Source organism: Thunnus maccoyii, chromosome 1 (assembly GCF_910596095.1).
Source record: "Thunnus maccoyii chromosome 1, fThuMac1.1, whole genome shotgun sequence".
In the NCBI taxonomy this organism is placed as follows: Eukaryota; Metazoa; Chordata; class Actinopteri; order Scombriformes; family Scombridae; genus Thunnus; species Thunnus maccoyii.
The window spans coordinates 36,660,503-36,687,493 of NC_056533.1; the positions used below are offsets into that span (position 1 = coordinate 36,660,503).

The window sequence follows — 26,991 nt, forward strand, 5'->3', positions numbered from 1 at the left end:
TTTAAGTGTTAACACAGCTAAAATATTTAGATAAACTCAATAATTCATACCATGGTGCAGCTTAAACCAAAGATGCTTTTTCAGCCAGAGAAAAGTTTGGACATTTTAGACATAACTGGTTTATTTGACAAGGGCTGCAACTAAAGATTACTTTCTCAATTGATTGATTAATCATTCAGTGAAATGTTACAAAATAGTGAAAACAATAGAGGCTCCAGTGAACCAATAGTCCAGAATCTTAAGAAATTCAATCGACTGTTAAACAGTGTCGAAGAAAAACAGCAAATTTTCACATTTAAGAAGCTGGAAAAAGAAAATGTTTGGCTTGAAAAATAAGTTACACAATTAATCGGTTAGCAAAATAGTTGACAGTTCATTTTCTGTTGATCAACAAGAATTAAATTAACAGAAAAGAAATAATAATGAGTAGATGAATGTGTAATGAAATAGATAAGAGAGAAAAGAATTGAATAAGATTAGATTTGTTATTTGCATATTTCTCTTGTTCCCACTTTCCTCTCTGCTCTGTTTCTGTTTATTCTCCTGGGGATCAATAAAGTTTTATTTACACTTTCCTCTCTAGATCACAGGTTTAAACTCAAAAAGTGTGCAGGAAAGTTTCAGTATAACACATATGCTTTGAATAGAGAGCACATGCATCCTTTAAAATTAATTTGCTGCTGGAGTCACAGCTGAATAAGTTTCTCTCTCTCTTTTGTTTTGTTTTTATAGTATCGATTAAACAGTTTTAACACTTCCTGCTGCTCTCTCTCGCTTATCGCAGATCATTTGGCAGTGACACAGTTGGCAGTAAAGCCACATACAGGAAATGGGCCGTATCTCTTCAATTCTTTCTCCAGTCAGTTTAAAAACATGCTCAGTGGGCAGATGAGTCCTCACTGCGCTGGTGCAAGGACGAGTTATGAAACAACCTCTTGGCACAGACACCTAAGAGTCCGTCTGTCCAACCAGCAGCCTCCTCGAAATTACAGCGTAAATTACATGAAGTCAGAATACAAAACCAGATTCTGTAAAATCCAAACATTTCTCAAATTCTTGATTTCTACAATATCTGTGCATGTTGAAGGTGAGAGAATGATTGTGACACATAAACTACATAACAACAGTGGGTTAATGTTACCCAGAGAGCCAGTGGCTCTCAGACACAAGGGTGTTTTGACCAAGTTTTAGTGTTATTTTCTAATATTACTGTCAGATTATTTATCCAAACTAAAGCTTGTTATAGTCTACTTGACTCTTTTTGAACTTACATGTCACAGTTTGTTATTGATTGTTAATAACTTGTGTCTTTTGAATGTCATATGCACATTGTTTTGTACAAAAAACCAATAGATTGGTGACAGTTTTTAGCTAAAGCTTGTTATGTGTAACGTTGGGTCAAAATAATGTTGTATTGGTGCAATATTGATCCAAACTGGGTACAATCTTAACCCAGTGAGTTTTAGTGTGTATGATTAAGGTTTGTTTGGATTTGGCGAGTAAAACATGCTGCGGTTACAGTTAATAATAATAATAATGATATCTTTATTTGTGTAGCACTTAATGGTTTCAAAGTGCTCCACAGAGCGATGGAACATAATAAATAAATTGTTAAGGATAATAATAAGATTAAGGTTCTTTGAGTCTGTGCAGTGCTGCTTTGAACTAAATGGTAACACATGCTAACAGGCTCTGAATGCTCACATGACAGTTCAAACATACTAATGTTAAGCAGTATGTTTAGCATGTTAGCATGCTAACATTTTCAAGGTTAAACTTTATTGTCGTTATACAATACGGGATTACACAGTGAAGGCCGGATGTTATTAGATTTTGACCAGATGGTGGCGCTATATGCAAAATTAAGGGATCACCACAGTTATGTTGTTCGTCCTGAGGGGATCATGAATGTTTGTGCCAATTTTTGTGCCAGTGTATTTTATAAATGTTGAGATATTTCACAGGATGAGTGAAAACTGTGACCAGCTGGTGGCGCTAGAGGAAGTCTGTAGTCTGTAGGATTCCTCCTCTGGGGACCATGAACGTCTGTACAAAGGCAAAAAAAAAGGCAAATCTTAATTGTATTTGTGTGATGGGAGGCAGACGTGCTACATCACACTCTTACTCTTCGCCTCAGTGCATGAAGGAAAATCTATTTTTCTGCATCAGCACTGAACGTTGGCATTGGATGTAAAACGTGAAGCACTGAATCATCCAATATGGACCTAATTCACATGTTTCTGTAATAGGGAGCAGCTGGCCTAAACGTCATTAAAAATGTTTTTTTCTCTTTTTCTCTTTTTTTTTTATAGTTTTCCTTTTTTCTTTCTTCTTTGCCTAATCGTCTCTAACATTGATTGCAGGCTGAAATACATTTCAAATAAAAAATAAAAACATTTCAGAGAGTGTGACGTATATCTAACTTTTTCTTGATGAACAACAGATGACCATTAGACCAGTGATTCTCTGCAGTGTCTCTGCTTGTTGCCTGGCAACCTCACGGTGACAACAAAACTCCAGGAAGTCACTGCTCCTGGGTTTTGTAACTCCTTCTGAAACCACAAATTGCCATTTTTACATTTCTGATAGTTTACGGATTAAACAAACAAATGACAACATGGTTACAACTGAGCTTCAGATGCATCTGTAGTTTAGTTTTTGAACTTTAGACAGAGCCAGGCTAGCTGTTTCCCCCTGTTTCAAGTCTTTATGCTAAGCTAAGCTAATCACCTCGTGGCTCTAGCTCCATACTCAACGCAGAGACATGGAATCAATCTCATCTAATTCTGTGCAAGAATGCGAATATTTCCCAAAAATGTCAAACCATTTCTTTAAAACGTTTGAGTCTAAAGTAATTTCCAGCTGTTAATATCTATGCCTGTTTTTGTTTTGCTTTTCAAAAAAACAAAAACAAAAACATCTTAGACCTGCTTCTAGTTATCTGGGATTATTTTATTGTTGACAATATGATGTTTTATGGCTGGTAGAGTGTAGAAACCTAAAAACTAAAGGTGACGGGACCTTTTTAAACTCACTACTTTAGACTTGCTTTTTTTTATATTAATTTTACTATTTTTTAAATAATCTTTGTGGCATTTTATCATTTTATTACAATTTATTAATTGTTTGCTTTTATTCTTAATAATTCTTTATATGTCCTTTATAATTTTATGTAAAGCATTATGTAACTTGTTTTGAAAAGTGCTACGTGCATAAAGGTATACTATTATTATTATTATTATTATTATTATTATTATTATTATTATTATCTACTGTAAATGTGTTGAATCAATGACACTGACTCTTCCCGGAGGTCCTTTAACGCAGCATTAATTAGCCCCCTCTCTCGTCACGTGCTGCAGTGCGACTCTGATCCAATGGGAGACTTTAATTGAAAGGACACACGTGGTGACGCGCTACAGTGTTTCGTCACGACCAGAGTGATCACGTGCGTAGCCTACTTTTTTTTTTTTTTTTTTTTTTTGTTCCCATCTTTTATTTATTTTTCCCTCATAAATGTCCGGTTGACGCAGATGTGTGAGGCGGTTTCCTGCTCGTGTGTGTGTGTGACAGTCAGACCGGGGGAGGCGAGGACCGGTGGAAGAGGTTTGTGCCCCGCCCCTCTCGGACACGTTGCCCAGGGAGAGGCTGCACGGGCTGGATGGGACTCCTGCCCTCCTGCGTGTTGCGCGCTGGTTTCACTCCATCATCAGTCCGCTCGGTCCCGTCTGCGCGTCCGCACACGGGTCCACTTCTGGTAAGTGACGGTCGGGTCTGCCGCTCGCACACACCCGCCTCTCTCCCGCTTCTCACTCACTCACCTGGATTATTATTTTTTTGTCAGTATTATGAGAGAGGATCGATCCGTGGAGGTGAGACTCTGCTGCGCAAAAAAAAAAGACGGATTTTGGAGGTGATGTTTGCGGCTTCTGCACCGCGCTGAACATGCAGGTCTGGTTCATTTCTGTGGTTGTTAAAAAGAAATCCTCTGCTGCTCAACTTCCTGCATTATTTTTTATTGCATAATTACACTGTGATGGTGCATTTCAGCAGTTGAAAGCTGTGTGTGTGTTTCTGGTTTTAATGGGAGTTGAGAAGATTATGCATGAAGCCACAGATCTTGTCGTTGCATCAGCAGTGAGTCTGCATGTGAACTGACAGGCGAAGGGAAACAGGTCCATGTGTTTGGATGTTTTTTCTTACATAATGTTGGACGACCTGCCCATTTGGAAGAGGCAGAGGAAGGTTATTTAATCTACTGGCCTGTATATTCAGTCATTTCAGGAAGCTGTGCAGTAATGTCCGTGAGTGCAGAATTCAGACTCACATGCGGGATGTTTAGGCTTAAATCCAGAGCTGAAGGCAGGAATTTAGAAATACTGAGGTCATGGGTCAACATTTTTACAGTGGAGCCACTTTTTTGACAAATGAAAGTCCGTAAAGTTTTCTGTTAATTCCAGTTTTTTTTTTAACATTTAATCATTAATTTAACTGGATTATATTTGACGGTCTAAATTAGAGCTGAAACGATCAGTCAAAATTAATCTGCAAGTCGTTTATTTAAGAAGAAATGCCAATATTTAACTGGTAACAGCCACTCAAATGTGAATATTTGCTTGTTTTCTTCATCGTCTGTGAGTCTAGTTGTCTTTAATATTTTGGGGATTTGGATGTTTAGTGTTCAGTTTAGGCTCTGGTAAACTGTGATGAACATTTTTTACTATTTTCTCGCATTTAAGAGACCAAATGATTAAATAATCAATCAAAGATATAACTGTCAGGTTAAAGGATAATGAAAATAATCATTAGATGCAGCTAAATGAAAGTCTGGATGTCTCCTCACAACCAGGAAGATACTGTAGTTCTGGTGGAGAAATGTAGAATCTCTTAATTTCATTTTATTTATTTATAGCCTACTTTTAGTTAACTTAGGCTCTGCATTAGACTACATTTGAATTTTGCGATCATCTCTCAGCTGTTAAAGCTTGAGTTTAGTCTTTGTTTTGTCTTTTTCTAACAATTCTGTGCTCCAGTTCCCAGAGCCGAGGACTGAAATCCTTTTTATATTCAGACCCAGATGTTCAACTGTCTGAAATGTTTACCGTGATGTAGGTTGAGTCTTTGTTCTAAAAGTGACAACAGGTTCTTAATGCAGGTTGTTCAACCTCTTTAACTATTGATCTCTGTCTTAAATTTCCCTGTGAGCTCCTGAAGCTCTGTTACCCTTCTGACCCATCGGTGCGTCAGTCATTACAATCTCACGCTGCGCTGCCAAACAGTGTTTAAACCCACAAAACCTCATCTTTCCAAAGTCTCCAAAGACTCTAAATATGGCAGAATTTTTTTGGGAGATGTGTGTGAAATGTTAGAGCCATAAAAAACAGTCTTGGATTTAAATATTTCACTTGGTGTAAACATCTTAACTTGTAGATTAAATGAAGAGTTGGAACGAGCTGATACACAATATACATACAGTTTATGATACTGTCAAACAGTGCGGAATAAGATGATTTTTCAACCGTAATGCTACTTAATGGGGGATATAAGGGTGCAACACTGGATTTCAAGGGGTTAAAAAGATCAGTTAGGGGTTAGGGTTATGGTTAGGGTGGGTTAGGGTTAGGGTAAGGTTAGGGTTAGGGTTAATAACAGTTTTCCATACTGTATATAGTTAAAGTTTTGGTATTGACAACACTCTGTGAGGGATAGAATGATACATTTCTGGACTTATTTCCATCATTGTCCTGCTGTTTTCACAAACTATCAACCACTTAAAGTGTCTGACATGAAGAAATATCACTAAATAAACACTGAAATGTAGATAATTGAATCTCAAGAAGAAACAATCAATGATATGTTTTAGTTCTTCATTGTTGTGATGATTACAATCAGATATAATCAGGTTCTTGGAGCATCTTATGTTTTGTTTGGTGCATATAAAGACCACATCCTTGTTTTTAAAAGTCCTCATCCTGGTTCTGATGAACCTGGATACCAGCTACTCTGGACTCTGATAGAAACCAGAATACTGTGGCATGTAAACACCTCATCCAGGTTTCTGATTGTTCTCTCGTTACTTCTTAACATTGTTATGATGTAGAGATGCGACTATCGCTGGACGACATCACGATATTTTTGACCAAATACTTCGATATCGATGTTGCGACAGTATTGTTGGGATGATTATCGGTGCTTTCACAAAATATTTACACAATGAGATTTTTGATAAATAAACAATAGTAATGTGGATATAATGACTAAGAAAAAGCACCAAACGCTCCCGTCTGAGAAGCTGGAACCAGTTTGATACTTTGACTTAAAAAATATCTCACATGATTATCAGATTCATGAAAACAGTAAAGGGGCGGCTGTGGCTCAGGAGGTAGAGCAGGTCACTGTTGTTTAACACTTTATAGACAAAATAACTAATCATTTGATCAAAAAAATAATCCAGATTAATTGATAATGAAAAGAATTTTTAGAAAATAGTTTACATTCACACTTTAAAACATCATCTGAACATTTCTGCTGTGTGTTTGGTGTTTTTGGCGGCAGGTCCGTGATGCTCTCTGCTGGCTGATAATCTAGCTTCACCATGTCGACCTCAGACTCGGATTACTCCATTGACTGGCTCGCCAGCGACGAGGACGATTACGACGGTCCAGAGAGATTAACCCCTCAGCACGCAGATGCTCCGCCGGTACCCTCGTCGTCGTCATCATCAACAACCACGTCGTTAAGAGAATCTCCTTCGAGCTGCTTCCGCTCCGGAGCGACCCAGAGGAGGAGGAGTGACTGTAAAGACGGAGGCCGCTGCGGGGACGTCGCCGACTCTCCGGCCCCTCTGGAGACCCCGGCGGTCAGTCCAGTTCAGGGATTTACCTCTGTTTGTAAGCAGCAGACGCTTTCTGTGGAGTCAAAGCATCACGCGGTCAGGAAGAGAGCACACAGCGCTGCTCTAGACGAACTCTGTGAAAAGCCTCAACCAGACACTGAAAACGAACTGTTCTCGCACAAGGTGAGAGGTTTTTAAATGATAACACACAGACACTATCAGAGCTTTCAGGGAGGATTAATGTCTGTCACACTGAAATCTGGTACTTGAAGCACATTTTTGCCTTGTATTTCTTCTGGTGGTGTAACCTCGTTCCTGTAGAAGATTGAACAACATTTAAACAACTGAACTTCAGATATCTGTCATGTAGGTTAGTTGCAGAAAATGTAGTGATGTAGAGTAAAGCTTTGAAGTCAATCTCAGAATCAGAGAGTGAGATCTTTCTAGAGCTGCTATTTAACATCAGTGTTTTCCTACAGTACACTATGTGGCCAGAAGTATGTGGACAACTGAACTACGGCTGCAGTGTTGTGATTAATGTGTTGATTAGTTTCTCAATTAATCGATTGGTTGTTTTGGCTAAAAAATGTCAGAAAATGAACCCAGAGTTCAGTTTACTGTCACAGAGAACTAAAGAAACCAGAAAATGTTCACATCTGAGAATCTGGAATCAAAGAATGTGACTCCAAATGATTAATCAGTTATCAAAATAGTTGGTAATTAAATTAATAGTTGACAACCAATTGATTCATTGAATAAATCATTGCGGCTCTAAACTGAACATGTGATTGATGAGTATTAATCTGCTGCTGTATCAGCCTCCTCCTCCTCTCAGCAGAGATTTTCCACCAGATGTTAGAACCTGCTGATTCAAACGTAGCATTAGTTTGATCCAGTGGAAGAATTTCTTCAACAAGTTGAGGTAGAAGTTATAATTTACTCCTCTCCTGAGCAGGTGTAAGTGATTTTTTTGGATGGAGGAACAGTTAGAAAGACTAATGATAGAAAAGGAAGCAGAGGCAGAGCACATTTACACTATATATGATGCTCTGCAACAATATTTTGATCAAATTAAAGTATATTATAGTAAAAGTACAGATGGTTCAACTGAACAAAGAAGGGAGGTTAGTGGGAAACCAGCTTGTTATAATGTCAAACTGTGTACTAACTTTACACTCTGTGGAGTTTTCTCATAAACAAACAAAAGTTATTTTTACATCCAGCGTTACTCATCAAAACACTCCGTGTGCATCCTGGAGGTCCTGGAACAAAACTGTTGAGTGAATTTCCTTCCTTATAAAGCATTTGAAAAGCCAACTTAAAAAAAAAAAAAAAAAAGTATTTTAAATCCTGTATTGTTTACAACCGTGTTTACTTGCAGTCTTCTTGTTTCCCGCCTTTGTTGGCGCATTTCTGCATTTCTTGGCTCAGTGCAGCCACCTGCGGATCACTGGAACAGTGTGAAACATTTGGCAGGACTGTGAACTGTGTCTCCTGCATGCATGAGTGTCCTTGTACATGTGCAGAAGACAAACAAAAAGGGAGATGCACTGATAGAAAAACTGCTCCGTTGGGCTATTAGAGCTCATAAACTCCACAGGGAACCTTTCAAATGAAAAGCAAAGTATCATCAAAAATATGATTGAAAGCTGTAGCAAAAAGATTTACCTCAGCTGGAGCTGACGGTGTCCATCGATTAATCTGCTGGTTATTTATTTGAGTAATCGATTAAATGTTTTGTCTATAAAATGTCAGGAAATAATAAAAAATTCCTGTTAGAATTTTTTAGAGCTCAAAGTGATGTCTTCAAATGTCTTGTTTTGTCTGATTTGTTCGATACGACACCAAAAAGCTTCATATTCTCACATTTGAGAAGCTGCAACCAACAAATATTCTGCATTTTTCCTCTTAAAAAATGACTAAAATGATTATTTGATTATTGAAATAGTTGCTGATTAATTTTGTGTCAACTGACTAATCAATTAGAAGCTCTAATCAATTAGAAGCTCTAACCAAAAGTACACAAAAATTGGTGAACATGTACTCATACTTTTGGCCATATAATGTATCTGACCGTACAGAGAGAAACTCTTTGTAGAAGAAGCACCGAAAGCAGGAAATAGACCAGAATGCAATGCAGCGACAAGATTGTTCACACTTTGAGTAAAGGGGCACAACTTTAGCTTCTTCCAGATTCTGAAAACTCTTCTGTACTTTAAGAAATCAATAACTGATGTACAGCAGAAGTTCACAGAAGTGGGAGAAACCTGAAAGTACAAACTCTAAATGACAAAGTAGCCTCAGGGAGGCATCGAACATCAGCCTGCCGGTATCAAACAGTGTAAGAGGATCTGATGGTGCCAGTTTTCAGGGTAGTCTGGTGTCACCGGGTCTCACGTTATCCGTCTGAGTGTCACAGTGACGCCGAGGGAAGAAGGCGGCAGCGCGACAGCTCGGCGAGACACGTGTGAAGTCGTCGATTGCTATCAGTTTCTCCATTAGCTTCTGTCAGCTGTTTAATGGCGACTCTCTTATTGAAGTGCCCGCGGACATTTACCTTCAGTGGTAACACGAGACTAATGGCATCAAATGGGAGCGGGTGTAAATGGGTGATCAGTCACTCAGCTGTAAATCAATACGTCCTTGACAAAATGAGAAATTTAAGGTATTCAGAAAGCTGTGAATCAAACTGTTGACACACTCAGACACACGCTGTTCATTACATTTACTGACTTATGTAATCCTGTATGCAGTTTTAGGAACGCCATAAGCAACGCTCTGCTGTGGATAGATACCCTTAAGTGGCTATTAGAAAGCACTTTAGGTGGTGCAGAGCTGATAGCATGAATGTTAACCTCATTATCTGTTCCACACAGTGCATGGAGCTGCAGTGCTACGTCCAGCCTCTGTCGTCCATCCTGCGCGGCCTGAGATCAGGCAGGTACTCCGAACGTAAGTGTCTAATCCCGGATCTCATAATCCCCCCCCTCCCTCCTGTAAGGTTGCCACTCTGCTCTGCAGCTCAGCGGCAGGTTTGTTAATGGACACATTTTGTTCAGATCAAACTGCTAAAGATAAACACATCATGCTGACACAAAGTGGGATGATTATTTCACTGGATGTTCTCCTGAATCAGACTCGCTCAGACTAACACTGAATGTTTTTTAGCAGCCTGGTGTTTGTTGGTTGGTCAGTTAGTCCAATGTTTTGGTCCAGATGATGAATTTTGTCTTAAAAGTTTGTCTTAAAACACTTGTTGTCCTTTTTTGCAAAAGTGTTTATTTGAAGCTAAAATGAAGCTTCAGCCGTCCGGATGAGTCTAATCAAGCAGATATATTTCAAAGTTTGTCTTTTTTGTGCCAAATTCCCTCTTTTTGTTTCTGTTCTTCCACTGCAGCTGAACAGGGAAACACTGTTGAGACACAAACAGGAATTCTTTACTAAAAAGACTGTAAATGTAGAAGATATCCGCTTTATCTACCTTCATATTAGCTTCAGATTGGATTGGATTTTCTCCTCCATTGTAAGTGCATTATGAAGGGATCTTCTAATGGTCAGTATGAACAGCGGTTGTAGCTCAGGAGGTAGAGCGGGTTCAATCCCCGGCTCCTCCGGTCCACATGTCGAAGGGTCCTTGGGCAAGAAACTGAACCCCAAATTGCTCCCGATGGCTGCGCCAGCACAGCATATCTCACCGCCATCAGCGAATGGATGAATGTGGCTCGTAATGTAAAAATGCTTTGAGTGGTCGGAAGACTAGAAAGGCTGCAGTCCACTTACCGTCTACAGACACGAGAGTGATATCGATCTTAGAGAAGACTTAGAGTCCAAAACTGTGAACATGTGCACATTCATTTCTTCTAAATGTAAAAGTTTAAAATGCTTCAATGATGAAACTGAGACAGTCAGTGTGGGTCAGGCCATAACAGGCTTTTATTCAAACCAATTAAAAATCTATAAAACAATCAAACCAAAGCTAGAGAAGGGAGCTGATAGACAGTCGTACTGCGGCCTGACGTCCACCAAACCACAGCGAAAGGGTCTGGGAGTTTACTATCTGCAAAAAAACCCCCAGAAAACACCACAAACAGAAGAAACACCAACTAAATAATGTGCCAACACACACCCCAAACTATCACAGGTGAGTGAACTAGTCCTGTGACTGGACCACCAACCACAGTACTAGAAGGAAACAGAAAACAGAGTTAAAAACTGACTCTAAAAGCAATAAATAAATAAGAACACTAATTAAAAACTAAACTTAAACCTTAAAATAAACGGTAGCCAGTGCCGCCTGTAAAAAAAAAAAACACAAAAACAGCACTATTAAGACTGGCCCAAAGTTAACATGATTAAAATAGATTCTACAAATATAAAATGTTCTTACTTTGAGTCGTTTGGGTACTTAAAAAACGACCTTTCTCCTTTTTCCTTCAGCAAACATAAAATCATGTTATCATGACCCATTAAAACATTAAAAATACAGATACCTCAGGCTGCATTTGCACCCCTACATTACCCAACCATTAAAAATGTAGCAGGTGATAAAATAATCTAAAAACATATAATAAAAGCTGTTTCCTGGACAGCAGCAGCAACCTCACACCTGTACTCACTGACCTCATCACCCGCCCCTTCTCAGGGACTGTTTCCTGTAAACTTCCATAAAATGTCAATTCAGGTACAACATCAAATACTATAAAACTTGTTTGGCAGTAACAGTATCAGAGTTGGTAGAATCTGCCGTGGGGTCAAACTCTCTTACAGTATCTTCTCCACTGCCAACTTCTCAACAACAAAGAAACACAGTCCTGTTTTCTTAACTTGGCCGTCCAACATTTTCATAGTTTGTCTAACAGAGTTTCAAAAGCTTTTTCATAGCTTTCATAAACCAGCATCGATGAGTCATCGACAACATGTGAGACCGTGCCAAGTATCGCTAAATGTAGCTCGTCAGAACACTGAGTTCAGCCGCAGCCTGAATGAGCTCTGGTTTTGTGTCCAGTGACTTTTACAAAAGACACATGAAGAAGAGATCAGATCAGAACAGACTGATCTAGATCTGATCTTTTTAAGGTATTTTCAGACCTGTTGTAGTTGTTTTTTGCTCTGGTCTGAATCTGTTTTTTCCTCTCGGTTCTGTTTCTTTTCACACAGAAAACAAATAAAGCGAAAAAATGTCACCTCACAGTGAGTTTCGTGTTTAAGCTTGTCTCTTTATTCCTGCATCGCTCCCCGAGGAGTCTGCACATGTTCGTCTTGGCTGAAGATGTTAAATACTCTATATTTATGTCATAATTATAAAATATCTAATTATATACAGCATTCATCTCTACATGATTAAAGAGTTATGAACATTCTGTGCTGCCAGTGACATTGATATATTCCTTTTGATTCACTTTCTTTTCTCAATTAAGGTGTTCATTTAGAAATAATTAAAACTGAACGTCCACAGTAAAAGACTCAGGGAGGCACAGCACACACTGGCAACTACAGTAGCGGAAGAAAAGGAAAAAAGGATCAAAGGCCTCACGAGTCATTTAACATCCGTTTTAAACTAAGACCGCTTCAGAGATGAAAGACCGGATCAAAGACGCTCGGTTGTGCACACAGTTTAGGTGAGATATGGACTTAAGAACGGCTGTTTGCTTTTCCTTCCTGCACGCAAACATCACTCTGCCAAATATTAGAGGGATTCAGTCATAAGTAGAGTTTGGGCATCGCTACTTTTTTTTTTGTTGAGAGTATATGATTCACTCACCACAATACCTATAACAATGTGTTCCTCTAAAGGCTTCATCATAAGATATTTTCTCAGTTAAATAATCACTCAAAATGTACCAAACACCACACGGTCATCATTTTATACATATCTTTAATATTACATTAAACCACTGGAGTGAACTCATAGAAAACCATACTTGAGTTCTCTTATTAAATTCTGAATTTAGCGAAATTGTGAAAATTAGAATATTTTTATGTTTGTGACTTTTTAAAGCAACCACTGTAGGTCCAAAAATTAGCATGCTAACATGTTGAACTAAGATAGTGAACATAAACATTACACCTGCTTAACATCAGCATGTTAGCATTGTCATTGTGAGCATTAGCATGCTAACGTTAGCAGTTAGCTCACAGCCTCACAGAGCCGCCAGCATGTCTGAATACTCTGAATTCTCTTTTTTCCAGCTTCTCCAATGTGAGAATTTGCTGCTTATATATATATATTATATGATATTAAACAAAAAATCTATGGATTTTTGACTCAACTCAGTCAGATAGCTTTTATCATGAAGTAGCTGCAGGAAGTAAACGTGGAGGTTGTTTTGCTGAGGTCAGTAAGGTTTTAAAGGCCCTGAAATCTGATTATTTTCTTGATTAATTCATTATTCGTTTCGTCTATCAAAATGTCTCAAAAGAGTAAAAAAAAAGCCCATTACAAGAAGTCCAAAGTGACGTCTTGAAATGTTTTCTTTTGTCTGACCAAGTTGAGTCAAAAATCCAAAGATATTTTGTTTAATATCATATAAGACGAAGAAAAGCAGCAAATTTTCACGTTGGAGAAACTGGAATCCAGGAATGTTTGAGACTAAGAGTATCCAGACATGCTGGCGGCTCTGTGAGGCTGTGAGCTAACTGCTAACTTTAACATGCTAATGCTCACAATGACAATGCTAACATGCTGATGTTAAGCAGGTGTAATGTTCATGTTCACTGTCTTAGTTCAACATGTTAGCACGCTAATATTTGCTAATTACCACAAAACACAAAGTACAGCGGAGGCTGATGGGAACGTCATTAGTTCAAGATATTTTAGTTTCGTAGTTGAAGGTATTTAGTCATAAACCAAAGAATCTTCATCCAGATGATGGCGCTACATGAAAAGTCAGTTATTAAAATTCATCCTGAGGGGATGAATGATTGTGTGTACTAATGTCATGACAATCTAACAGTTGTTGAGGCATTTCACTAAAAAACACAAATATTAACCTCATGGTGGCGCTAGAGGAAAAGTTAAAGGATCATCAGACTCATTAGGATTCATCCTCTGAGGAAAATGAATGTCTGTACAAAATTTCATGGAAATCATCCAATAGTTAAAATATTTTAGTCTGGACCAAAGTGGTGTACTGACCAACTGACAACTAACACGGCTAAAAATGACTTAAACGATTATCAAAACAGTTGCTGATTAGTTTTCTGTCGACCAATCAGCTAACAGATTCATCGACTAATTGTTGAAAACATATTTTCTCAATCAGCTTGTTCTTATGAGCAGTGATATCCAACATGAACATTTTCTGCTAAAGTTTTGATTTTTTGGGGGATTTCTGAGCTTTTCTCACTGGTTGGGTGGGGCAGTGGGCGGGGCTCAGTACCTTTGCACCAATCAGAGTTTAGCAACATTTGAATCAACTTTTGAGATGTGGTTGAAAGCTTCAGAAAAAGATAGATCCCCCTAAATCTTACACACTGGTCCTTTAAAAGCTTAAGTCAGTGTGCAGAGCCAGTGCACATACATACAGGAGCCTTCCTGAGTGATTAAGAGAAGTATCTGTTGACTCTAAGCGTAAATTGTATTTCTAATGATGCTGCTGTTGTGTTTTAAGTGAATCAAGCTGCTGCGGTTTGTGGTTTTAGCGTAGTCGAGGCTTTAAAGAATAAAGCTGATGAGCATGACGACACAGCAGAGGTCATAATTGGTACCGTGCTCAGATTCAGAGCCACGTGCCTCCTCTCCTCATGCTCAGTGCAGATTTCTCTTTTTTTTTCTCCTGCAGGTCTCAGCAGTTTCCAGGAGAGCGTCGCGATGGACCGTATCCAGAGAATAATGGGGGTCCTTCAGAATCCAAACATGGGGTAAATACCTTTTTAGAAATACTGCAGTAGTACGTACTCTAGTAGTCAGTAGAAACAACAGCATGCTAGAAAATCCTCCATGTTTGCTTTCTTCCTTTTTGTGTGTCTGATCTTTTTTATCCCGAGCAGCCGGATCACATAGTTTAGAGAAATAGTGTCCACATGTCAGATAAAAGCAGTTCGGACCACTGGAGGGCTGATTGAACACAGTCAGGAATGTTTGTAAGATAAAATACTTTTAAGGTGGATGAGAAATGCTAAAAAAAATCTGTTGGTTTTGTTCAGCGGCCACACTTCACTGCATCTGATTGATTATATGCTTACGAAGCTGCTTTTCTTAAACATTTATAGTTGTAAATACAAAATACCTTTAACACATTGCACCTAAGGGACACAGTATGTGTCAAAATTTATGCCCCTTAATCTCAAAATGATTCCCGTTGAACCATAAACACGCTGTAAAAAATCAGACAAACCTGCCCTTTACAAAAACGCCAGTTTCTTAGTGATCTAGTACGGATAAGTATCAGTAAATCCACTTTAAAATCATGGAAAGAACTTAGAACTTGGTTCATAATCATTAAATTTATGACATTTTCTTCAGTAAAAGCCTAGTCGATCTTTTTTTTACAAGCAAATGCAGCTTGTAACTCTGGAGCTGGTTAACAATCATGTAAACAAACGAAAGCAAAATATTCAGCAAAACAGTCAGACTGACAGAATCAGTGAAAACAGCTTCTGTATGTTGTTTTTTTGGCTATATTCATACATTTTTTTGTTATTATTGAGAACTCAAGAACACATCTGTCGATAGAAAAGGCTCTTTGAGCAACATCAGCTTTGGAGTTCTATCTGGTCTGAGCCAATAAACAATATTTATCACATTAACTGGCTAAACTTCCGAACCGTTCCCCGTTATTTCCTGTTTTACAGTCTTTAAAGTCTCTCTTTTCAAATCTGTCTTAATATTAAAAAAAATGTGTTATTTATTTTACAAAACATAAAAATCAACAAAAAACAAAATTCCTTCATGTTTCCCTGTTGAGCGGCAGTACATTTGTACTAAAAAGGCTTCAACTGTGGAAGATATCTACTGAATTTGACTAACTTAGTGGCTGAAGCTTCATTTAAGCTTCAGATAAACTAACATACATTCCTAAACAACAGGAGGGAGAAAGTGATCTTTTATGGTCAGTTTGAACAGGAGGAATCATTACAGCGAGCTAAACCTGTTTCAATGTTCATTTGGACGCCTGACTGTTGTTTTAAGACAGACTCGGAAAAAGTGTGAACTCGTCCTTCGAGTCCCAACCTGCTCTGTTTGATGATGAGATGCGAGTAGGTTAACAGGACTGGATCTACTGGTAGCAAAAAGATTCAGTCATCTGAGGTTCAATTTGAAAAAAATATACAGTTAAGCACAAAGTCAAGAGGTTGCAACAAGCTAGTGAAGCTGTAAACAGAACTGTGTTCCCGCACATGCTCAGTAGCGTCGGCCTTACACGGAACTACTCTCAAGAGACTGAAAACATGTTCACTGTTATTATTATGTCTTTGGAGCCGTTTCTAAACAAACATGTCACCCACGTTTTTAATAGTTTTTGGACGACAACGGAGGTCAACGACACAGAGGGATACACACACAGTACTTGTTAGTAGATCAGTTCATTGTTGGTTTGGATCCAAACATGATATTTGTTGACGATAAGAAAAATATAGAAAATCGCAGCCTTATCTTTTTAAGTATTTGGTACCAACTTTCTGTACTTCAGTTTTTTTTTTTCAGTGAGTCTACAAAAGCATCAAAAGGATCGTATATCTCCACCACTTCGGAAAATAAAATAAAACATTAATCTCAAAAGCCTGCAGACCCAAAAATGACCTTTAAGCTTTAACTGTAACAAAAAGGCGATTTTTGTTTTTATTTCAACATGAATAACTGTTAAACATTCATGTATTAAATGTTGTTGAAAGGACCCATTTCACACGTCATATATTCTTCCTGGACTTTCTACGACCTTCAGTAACGTCACAGACATGAAATACGACTCTTGAGTGACTTCAAACAGGTCGAACACAGTTGTTAAGAAGCTGTTTCCAGCCGTTTCAGTCATCTTGTGTTAGTCTTTGATGCCAAATGGGTGGAGTTTGTCTCTCCAGAAAAGTACAATGAACGTCGTGAAGTTTGTTTGACAATCACAGGAAAACATATGAAGGTCATTTAAGACACTTTCCTGTGATTTACAGCGTCTGTGACTCTATCAGCACTGAACAGACGCGGTAAACTGCAGCCACGTGCAGATTAAAACAAATGGGGAAAAACGTTTGGGAAGAGTAAAAGACATCTGACGTCATTAAATTTAATCTTCTGTGACGGCCTGAAGGATTCTGGTGAAACCACAGGATTTTATATATTTTCCCCTGAAGAACATTTTGCAGTTGACCTCCCAAACTCTTCAATTTTACTATATAATTTCTTTTGTTTTTTTTACATTTTGGAAATAAAATGTGTTTCTGAGTCTGACTGACGCTGGATTGATACCAAAATCGATGTTGATACTTAAAATAATAAAAAACTCATGCACAATGATGTATTGACCAATACATTTTTCTACATAAACAATTTTTTTTACACAAACAAAAGTGATAAAGATATCTGAGTAGAAAGTATTTACACTTGAAAGACAAACTTCAATATCAAAAATGATAATAAAAGAAAATAGAACTGTTTAAGTATAATAAACATACATTAATTGCAGTAGAAAAGTGTAAATAAAGACAAACACACAATAAACGAAAATAAATTTGAGTGTGAAACTTTATTCTTGACTTTGGAAATTCCAGTTTGGCAAAAATAATCTTAACTCATTGTCCACTTACTAGCTTTTTCTGTATCTTTCAACAGTATGTCAACTGTTGGATGGCACAAAATTTCCTTCAACTCAACAATTCAAAAACAGAAGTCATACTGTTCAGTCCCCCTAATCTAAATAACCCCATCAGTCTTGGTCCCATATACACCTACATGAAGCCCACAGCCAGAAATCTCGGAGTACTGTTCGATCCAGGTCTAAGTTTCAAACCACACATTAAACGCACAATATGTAATTTCAGCCGCTAGGGGTCTCAATCAAAACAATAACAAGAGACGGAGTGTGATAACGGTGTGAAGTAGCAAGGGATCATGGGAGTTGTTGTCTTCCCAGCTTCACTGGGATACGATTACTCCGGTGTTAATCATTCGGGATGTTTTTACCCGCAGAGGTCTCCTCCTCTCCAGAACAAACGGACCCGGAGATTACAGGTAAAAACACTGAATAAAGCTGTTTCACCTAAAAAATCAGTGTTTCTCCGACGATGTTTGGCGACCACCGGACGTCCGGTACGGGCTGTTAGCCGAGCTGCTGCGAACACTTGTTCGGTTTATTTCTCTTATAACTTTAGATCCAGACGTTCGGTCGGTTTCTACCGGGAGACGAATTATCCGCAGAGGTCTCCTCCTCTCCAGAAACAAACGTACACACAGATTAAAATCGTTAAAAATACTAATTAAAGCGTTTCACCTAAAAAAAAAATCAATATTTCTCCGACGATGTTTGGTGACCACCGGACTTCCTGGAGGGGCTGTTAGCCGAGCTGCTGCTAACGTTTGTCCAGTTTATTTCTCTGATAACTTAAGATCCAGACGTCCAGTGACTAAAATCCTTCTTCCGGCTAAAAGATATAGTTAAAAACGACTTAAATTTATCATGAAAATGTGTCTTAAAACTGAATAAAAGTCCATTTATAACAGTTTGTGTGGAACAACCACAACGCCGATGTATTATCTTGTATGTGTGTAAGTTACTCTTTGGTAGACGCCATTGTAGCGGACAAACACAGCACCGCCGTATGCATCTTGTGCGTGTTTACTCTTTGGTAGAGGAGGTATGACGCCATTGACATGCGACCAAATGAAACAGTCCGTTACTTTAATTAAATTACAGATTTCTCTGGGTTTGAAAATTGTTGGAAACATTTGGGATAATGTCAGTACACAACTCAACAACATATATAACATAGGTCTAGTTGTTTTTAGACATTTTAATGTGGAATAATTACATATTATACCTTTAACAAAGTTGTCCAGTCCTGCTTCTTCCAAATCAGAACCATTTCCAGAATTAAGCCAATGCTCCACCATTCAGACCTTGAAAAAATCATCCACACTTTCATTTTCTCTAGACTAGATTACTGCAACTCCCTCCTTTCTGGTATAACACAAAAATCCCTGTTACGCCTCCAACTAGTTCAGAACGCAGCAGCTCGGCTTCTTACTGGTTTTAACAGACAACATCACATCACCCTGATTCTGGCTTCTCTCCATTGGCTCCCTGTTCGTTTTAGAATTGATTTTTAAGATTTTACTGATCACTTTCAAAGCACGTTTGGGTCTGAAGCTCCAAGCTACATAACAGACATGCTGACCCGTTATGAGCCAGCCCGCAGCCTTAGATCCTCAGGTGGGCCCTTCTGGCTGCTCCAAAGTCGAGGCTTAAATCTAAAGGTGACCGTGCTTTTTCCATCAGGGCCCCTCGACTTTGGAACGACCTGCCTGAGGAGATAAGGCTCACAGAATCAGTGACTTCCCCTCCCAAAACCCATTTTTACAGACTTGCTTTTATGTAATGTTGTCTTTCGATCATCTTTCTTTTAAACTTTTTATCATCTCTTTATTGTCTTTCTTTGCCTTTGGCCGCCATCTTTTTAAGGTCAGATCTGTTATTGTCTTCTGTTTCATGTCTTTGCTTTGCATTTGTCTGTCAAACCACTTTGTTTTTAAAAGGTGCTATATAAATAAAGTTATTATTGTTATTATTATTATAATTATCTCCTGGTCTTCATCAGTGGTATGTCAGTTTAGTTGCATCATGAGACCCAAGTATGAAACCTGAGTCATGTTTTCATCTCCGGCCACTGATGAAAACCATAAGATGTAGTTGAAAGCCCCAGAAAAAAGCTAGTAAGTAGAAAGTGAACCTTGAGTCAAGATTATTTTGTCAAACCTTATTAAATTTGAATAACAAATATACACAAGTAAAGCTTCTCCTTTAAGAAGTTAAGGTCACAATGCAATCTAACTATAAAAGGTAAAAAATAAATTATAAAACAGTGACTGGAAATTCCATGCAGCCTTTTTTTTTACCTCTTTGTATCCTGATAATATATTTTTAGGCTCAATTATTCCATTATCAGAATCTGTTTTGACCATTAATCAGTCTAACTGCACAAAATGTCCAAAAAAAATCACTGCAGAGAAGAATCATTTCAAACACTTCAGCACAAGATGATCCCGAAACTCCACCAACACACTCACGTAGGACTCCAAGTTTCTGTTCCTCTGAAACGAAACATTCGTTAGTCGCAGATTTGATGTGAAACGTTTTGTTCCTGGAAACTGAACTTTTTATAGAGTCACAGCTGAAAAACGATCTGGATGACGCACGCTTTTGTAACATAAGGGATGGTTCTTTTGGGGCCAAAGCTGATCTGTCCGCCACATGACAAAGATTCATTCATTCATTCATTCGGTTTGTAAATTATATCCCGCTGACAGACAAACTAACAGGTGAGAATCATGATCTCCTCTGTGGGAGAAATGAAACATCCCACCTGGAAACACAAACACGTAGTAAAGTAGGAACATTTATGTGCAAATCTGATCCAAAAACATAAATAAATCTGCATTAACGGATATTTTTTTGTCCAGCAGAAACAAATTATGAGCACAACACTGACATTTCATGACCTTTTAAGTTGATATGTTAGCAAACAGTTGCTTATTTCCACATCTAGCAGTTACGGAGCAACATTATCATTCATTTGGAGTCCAATATTCACTCTCTTTTAGCTCTGTTTTTGCTCTCTACCAACTCCTGAGGGAAATATCTGTCTCTTTAGCTGCTAAATGCTCCACTATGTTCACCAGCTAGCCTACAGCTAACTGCGTCTGTTTGCTGTTTGGTGCTGAGCAGGTAGTGTACAGTTGCTTGAAACAATGAATAAAAGACAATAAAAAAATCAGGTCAACAGGTTTCCTTTGCTGGCCAAGAATCTGACCCACTTTCTTAAACAAAAACAGAGCACATTCTGTACATTTTTTTTTGTTGCTTTCCGTTTGACACATAAACCTGACATGTGGGCTGTGAAATGAACGTCTATGTTAAACACATCTGAGGCTGGACCACACATGGAGCTCTGCAGCGTAGGTGGCATTAAAATGTGTCTCAATAACATCAGATTTAACACGCATAGGTCCTCCAGTGTTGGGGGGGGGAAGTATTCGACTCATCCGCCGTCAGAACACATGCAGTGTTTTTATAGGCTCCATTGTTTCCCATTTGGCAGAATGAATTGCTGAAGTAAGTCAGGAAAAAATGGCAACAAATCCAGTCATGTTGGCAGTCAGAGGCCGAGAAGAAAAGAAAAAAAGATATTTACAGCAATAAAGTCAAAGCTGCTTGTGAATACTGAGATATATATTACCTGCTGGGATTCATTCATTTGTTGCTTTTAGAGTGAATACATGGAAAATATCTTTAGTTTGTGTTCTAATGGGTTTAATGTGAAATTTTAAAATTTGTAGCAACAATACATCAAATGTTCTTCCTCTGTTAACATGTGATAGTAGTCTGAATATCTTTGGGTTTTGGACTGTTGGGCAATGTATTGTATTGTATTGATATCGTTATATCATAAGGCAGAAGTGTCTTCTCCTGGTTTTAAAGGCTGTTTTACTGTAAAATTTTGTAATTCTCTGAACTTACCAGACTGTCGTAGCTGTTCTATTATTTGCCCTTTACCTACTTAGTCTTTGTATCCACATTACTGATGATTATTTATCAAAAATCCCATTGTGTAAATATTTCGTGAAAGTACCAATAGTCAACCCTACAATACTGTTGCAATATTGATATTGAGGTATTTGGTAAAAAGATATTGTAATATTTTATTTTGTCCATATACATTCAATTAGTTGGTCGATATGCTCTCGTCCGACTAAATTCTCATTGGTTAAATAATCTTTGTGTTACTTTCATTAGGAGAAAAAATTAAGTCGATTTAGTTGAAGATTATGTACGCTTTCAGTCGACCAAGATTTTCTTTGGTTGCCTACATCCCTAGATGTCTGCGTTGTCTACCTCATACTTCAGATCAGATTAGGGCTCAAACGTACAGATGTATCTGAGAAGTTGCCATTTTGAGTAAAGAACAATACTAGAAAAATAAGTTGTTGCTTCTGTTCGACACCATCTTCTCCGTTTGGACCTTCCTGCTACCTCGAGGAACGCTAGCTTACTATGAACACCCAGTGCCACACACTTGGGCTAACGTTAGCTGCTTTAGCTAAATTGTGCTAACAGAGCAGGTATCGTAACCAAGTAACATTGAACTTAGTGAAATTTTGCGACAATAGTGTGACTCAGCAGGTGAGCCAACTGTCAATCACAGCTGTCAATCAACACCCAAACAGCAGACATCAAAGCTACTATAAGTCTTCAAATCTTATTAACGGACCAGTAATGACCACCAACACACTTATTAGAGACTGAAACCATAATGACTCGTTGAAAACAAGTGTTTCTAGAGAGAAGTTGAGTCAGTCGGCGGCACTTTAAGGTTGTGGCTTGCTTTGAAACCAGCGGAAAATTTTTTAAAAAATTCTGTAGCCTTGGTAGCTAAGGTTGTCCACTCTTTTATTTCAGATCGGATTCAGACTTAAACATATACGGATGTGTTTCAGAAGTTTCCATTTTGAGTAAAGAAGGAGAAAAAGAAGTGAAATGCTACTATGATTGTCTGTTGACGCAGCCTCTGGAGTGGAGTTCATCAGGAGGGCGGCCCTTAAAGAGACAGGAGCTAAAACGGCCTGTTTCAGACAGAGGCTGAACTGAGGGGCTGCATAAAGAGCCAGTATAAGATAAATAAGGAGTTTATTGAATTATAAATCAGGCAAAGATAATCCATTAGAGCCCCAGAATATAAATACAGACCTGGAAATGTGCAGAATATGTCCCCTTTTGATATATAAATACAGATTATAACCACTTTAAATATAATAAAGTCCAGCACAACAACTAAAATTAAGGACTCAGACATTTCATTACCACAACGTTGAATCACCATCTGTTTGACAGTATTACATGGTGTGTGGTGTGAAGTCATGTAGGGTGTGTGTGTGTGTGTGTGTGTGTGTGATGCTGTCCTGGCTGAAATAGTTGTTTTTTAAATCCAACTCATGGCTGTGAGCAGGTGGGCGGGGCCTCAGCGGGCCGCTCTAGGGCTTACTGCTCTATTTATAGCCTGTGAATGGAAGGAACGAGGGCCTTCCCCCGCTGCCACGTGTGGGCTGCAGCCTGCGTGCGTGCGTGTGTGTGTGTGTGTGTGTGTGTGTGTGTAAAGCAGCGCCGCAGCAGCAACTCGCCGCGGTCACATTTCTCATGTGGAACTGAACATGCCCTACTCGCCTTCCTCCGTACATGTCATGTGACCCTCGTATAGATAGCATCACACAGACGGCGAGGAATGCAGATATATAAAAAAAACACATACACACACACACACACAGCACTCGCCCCCTCTCAGGCTTTTTATTTATTCAGTCTTTGTGCTATTTCATGATGTCCACCAATCAGATGAAGCCAGAGTGCTGAATGTGTTGGCAGAGGCTTTATAAGGCTTATGTAATGGCCATTGGCGAGACATCCCTAAGCCATCTGAGCTGCAGGGCGGCTCGTCTCCGACTCTCTGTAATCTGCAGCTGAAAACTCCTCTCCTGTTCAAATGTCAGATTCAGTCTGAAGTCTGAAGCAACACATGACTTCACCCTCGTCTCCTGTCAGCAGCACGTCACTCTCTCTCATCACCTCGTTCTCTCTGTCTCCCGTCTCTTCTAGCGGACGCTTCCTTAGCATTATACTGAAAATAGAGGAGATGCTTCAGAGCTGGTTCCCCCATATCAAACCAAATCTGACCCAGAGAGACGACAGCACTCCGGCTAAGAAGCAAAAGGTAAATATATGTTGAAAAGTGACAATAATAAAGATTAAAAATCCTGTTTATGGAGTAATGTGGCGCTGACGGTAAGGAGAGAGTCATGAATCAGATTATGTAACAGCATCCTGGAAGAGGACAGTGGAGGCATTAATGTATTTTTATTGGGCAGAGGAACTGGCAAAGATTTCCAACAGCAACAGTTTCACAAGAAGAGTTGGAGGTCAAATAAGGATGGGGGGGGGGAAACCAGAGCGGCCTCGTGCTCGCACACAAGAATGTGTTGACTCCCCCCCCCCCCCCCGATCGATAAATCCACGTTTGGAAACAACCGAACCAAATTTAACCGAGGATCTGGAAGGGATTCTCAGAATAGAAACCTCCCGAAAACCAAATAAATCATTGCTGTCACTCGGATACTTGAGTGAAATGTATTTATTGGCCCCGTAAGAACAAGCTCAGATCGCTGCTGTTCCCAGTTTCAGCTAAAAATGGCTAAAATCTCAGAACCCCAAACCCCGACGTCCACACTCACGGACTTCGAGGCGTGTTCCCGTTAAGTCTGCGAGGGCTTAGGGCTGTCCCATTGTCAAATTGTAAAGTGCACGAGGGCTCTCTGGCAGACATTTTGAGCCCTTTATGTACACCTTATGTAAGTCCGCATTGCTGTCATGGATGCACAAAGAGAACTGGATACAGTGTCGGAGGCCCTATGAAAGTCGCTCAGTGGTGCATGAAGCCAAAAAGCCACTTCCTGAACAGGGGACTATCTTCTCTGACTATATAAACCTCACAATGCCTCCGCTAAGTTTCTTTTATATCGCTGATATAGTATCTGCGTTGTGAAGATGGTGAACTAACGGCTGACAGTTAGTAGTTGACTCCAACGAAGATACATAGGCAGCTCTGATGTCATACTATAAGTATTTTTTTTATATATTTCAGAAGTTTAAGATGTCTCCTCTCAGGGTTTGTGCACTGGAGGCTTCAAGTTTCCACATCGCACTTGTGTGAGTCGCATACTGGACCACGATTGGCTCCAAACTAGTTGTGATGTCATAAATGATAGTCTTAAGTAAACACCTTTCAACCCAGATTTGCGGCGAGCGCAAAGAAACTTTCCTCTTTCAGCAGATGAATGTGAAAAAGAGAGAAGAGGACAACATCCAAAACACATTTTTGAGTGGAGGAGGACTTTAAGTTATTGTTTGTCTTTTTTTGTTTTAAGCAAAATGCCAAAAAAAACTCTCTGGTAGCAGCTTCTCACATGTGAATATTTGCTAGTTTGCCCAGTTTTCTATGGCGGTAGACAAAACATCTTTGTGTTTTTGACTGTCGGTCGGACAAAACAAGTCATCTGAATATGTTCTCTTGGGCTTCAGGGAACAATAATCAGCATTTCTGTTTATTTTCTGACATTTTATACACGGAAATATCAACTGAATACTAAAGCAAATAATTGTCAGACCTATTGATAATGAAGATAATTGTTACAGTTCTCCTGTGATGGAATAATACGACCTGTTCCTCAGTTTTCTGTGTGCAGTTTGATTAAAAACACAACTTTATGACAAAAACGCTCAATATAAACTAAAACTATTAAAGTGAAACTAGATTTTGACACATATATTGCAAATTTCTAAACATTTGACTCAAATGATTTAAGTAAGCCTGAAGCTTTTGGCTAGTTTTTTGTTTTTGGATGCAGAAGCTGATGAAATCCTTCTTTTCTCCTCCAGCAGCATCATAGCAGTGCCTCCCCTCCTCCATCCTCTCCGGTGTCGCTCTGCTCCTCAGACTCCGCAGCCTCCTCCACCCACCTCAAATGGTTTCACACTTCACCCATCTGCTCCCTGAAAACACCTGAGTCAGCGCTCGGCCGCTCCGCCGCCGCCGCCGCCCCTGCCCCCACCACCACCGCCTCCTCCTCCTCCCCTCTGCCCTCGCGCTGCAGCCGGGAAGTGACCCAGGACAACGCCGTCTCCTCCAGCACCGACTCGCACACGCGCCGCCTCAGCGCCAACCCTCGTCTGAGCCGGGGGCCGCTGCCATTCAAGATCAGCTCGCCGTGTCTGGAGAGACTGCTGCAGGCGAAGGAGAGCATCATCGCTCCCAGAACTGTGGGAGACGGCGGCTGGTTGTCTTAGCTGCCCGCGGAGCAGCGTGACTGTGTCAGCGGGTGATTTGGGGACAGATCCATGTGAGACAGGATCTCACCTCGCAGGCCCCCACATGGCTTCCATACAGCCCGAAGATACTAAAAAGGCCTTAAAAAGCATGTTTCAAAGTCTTCTAAATCTTTTTTTTTTTTAATCTACAGCTCACTTGGACTTCAGTTGGTCCAGGATGAGCAGGAAGAGTCCGAATGTGAGAGAAATAAAAACGGGGCAGTGGGTTAAAACGACTGCAGATTTGACGTGTTTCGATGACAGCTGCTTGTGTCACGAAACACGGACCTCTAGGTTGAGTTTTCACTAGTTGTTTGAGTTGGATGGGTTTAATTTTCTAACAAATCCAAAGGTTAAAAAACAATGTTGGCAGGAGAGAAATACTCCCTCAACAATCGACTGACTTGACTGAACAAATAAGGCGGGAATCATGAGCTCTGGGTCTGACTTCCTCTGAAAACATGTACACGACTGTATTTATGGATCTAACTCTGAATGAATGCACATTACACTTGATAAGGAGACTTGTGGTTTTTCATACCTGAATACTTTTGACTGTTACCTTGTTTTTGATCTGCTTCAGTTTATAATGATTCCTCTACCTCATGCTGATACCACGTCACAGTTCGACGATCGCCGTCGAGTCAAACGCTGAATCCTAAACTCGTGAACTTTTACAAGAGCTGAGAAAAGTCACTTCTTGCTTTTAAGGCTGAGTAAATCAATAACATGATTCAATCAATACTATGAATGTGGCAAATGCATCCAAAGTGAGTTTTTGATTAAAATGAGTCTAAAATCATTGATTTAACACGATACAAAGTAATATTTTATTATCGCTCAGCACTAAATAAACCAGTCAGTAACTTTTCTCAGCTCTCAGAAACACTTGATCCCTCAATACAAAGGGTCTCGTTTTTCATTCACTTTAAGTTTTCGTCTTTCACATCCTGCATGTGTGAGTTTCAGACTGGTTTAATTGGTAGGTTCACATTTTTTTCCCCCAAGTCTGTCTTAAAACAATAATGACATCTGCTGTAGTTGTTCCTCGAGTTCATACTCGCCGCAAAAAAAAAAAAAATCATGTTTTAAAAC

The 26,991-nt window shown here is 39.3% G+C and overlaps 1 protein-coding gene across 3 annotated transcripts; it reads left to right on the top strand.

Moving 5' to 3' along the window:
- The first annotated feature begins 3,491 nt into the window (after positions 1-3,491).
- LOC121896455 (circadian-associated transcriptional repressor-like) lies at positions 3,492-26,412 on the top strand. Of its 3 annotated transcripts, XM_042410380.1 has the most exons (7): positions 3,492-3,757; positions 3,845-3,951; positions 6,556-7,018; positions 9,712-9,787; positions 14,617-14,695; positions 23,632-23,746; positions 25,468-26,412. In XM_042410380.1, exons 3-7 carry the CDS (start codon positions 6,596-6,598, stop codon positions 25,873-25,875), a joined length of 1,101 nt encoding a protein of 366 aa, XP_042266314.1. In that variant the 5' UTR covers positions 3,492-3,757; positions 3,845-3,951; positions 6,556-6,595; the 3' UTR covers positions 25,876-26,412. The 3 variants fall into 3 exon arrangements, with proteins under 3 accessions (XP_042266314.1, XP_042266305.1, XP_042266322.1); XM_042410371.1 differs by lacking the exon at positions 3,845-3,951; XM_042410388.1 differs by lacking the exon at positions 3,845-3,951 and having other exon boundaries at positions 25,471-26,412.
- The last annotated feature ends 579 nt before the right edge of the window (positions 26,413-26,991 follow it).

What these genes read in the sequence shown, in the direction of transcription:
- LOC121896455 (XM_042410380.1), top strand. Translation starts at nt 6,596, where the DNA reads ATGTCGACCTCAGACTCGGATTACTCCATTGACTGGCTCGCCAGCGAC. An exon ending in ACGAACTGTTCTCGCACAAG is followed by an intron (nt 7,019 to 9,711) that starts GTGAGAGGTTTT and finishes TGTTCCACACAG; the next exon opens with TGCATGGAGCTGCAGTGCTA. An exon ending in CTTCAGAATCCAAACATGGG is followed by an intron (nt 14,696 to 23,631) that starts GTAAATACCTTT and finishes CGTCTCTTCTAG; the next exon opens with CGGACGCTTCCTTAGCATTA.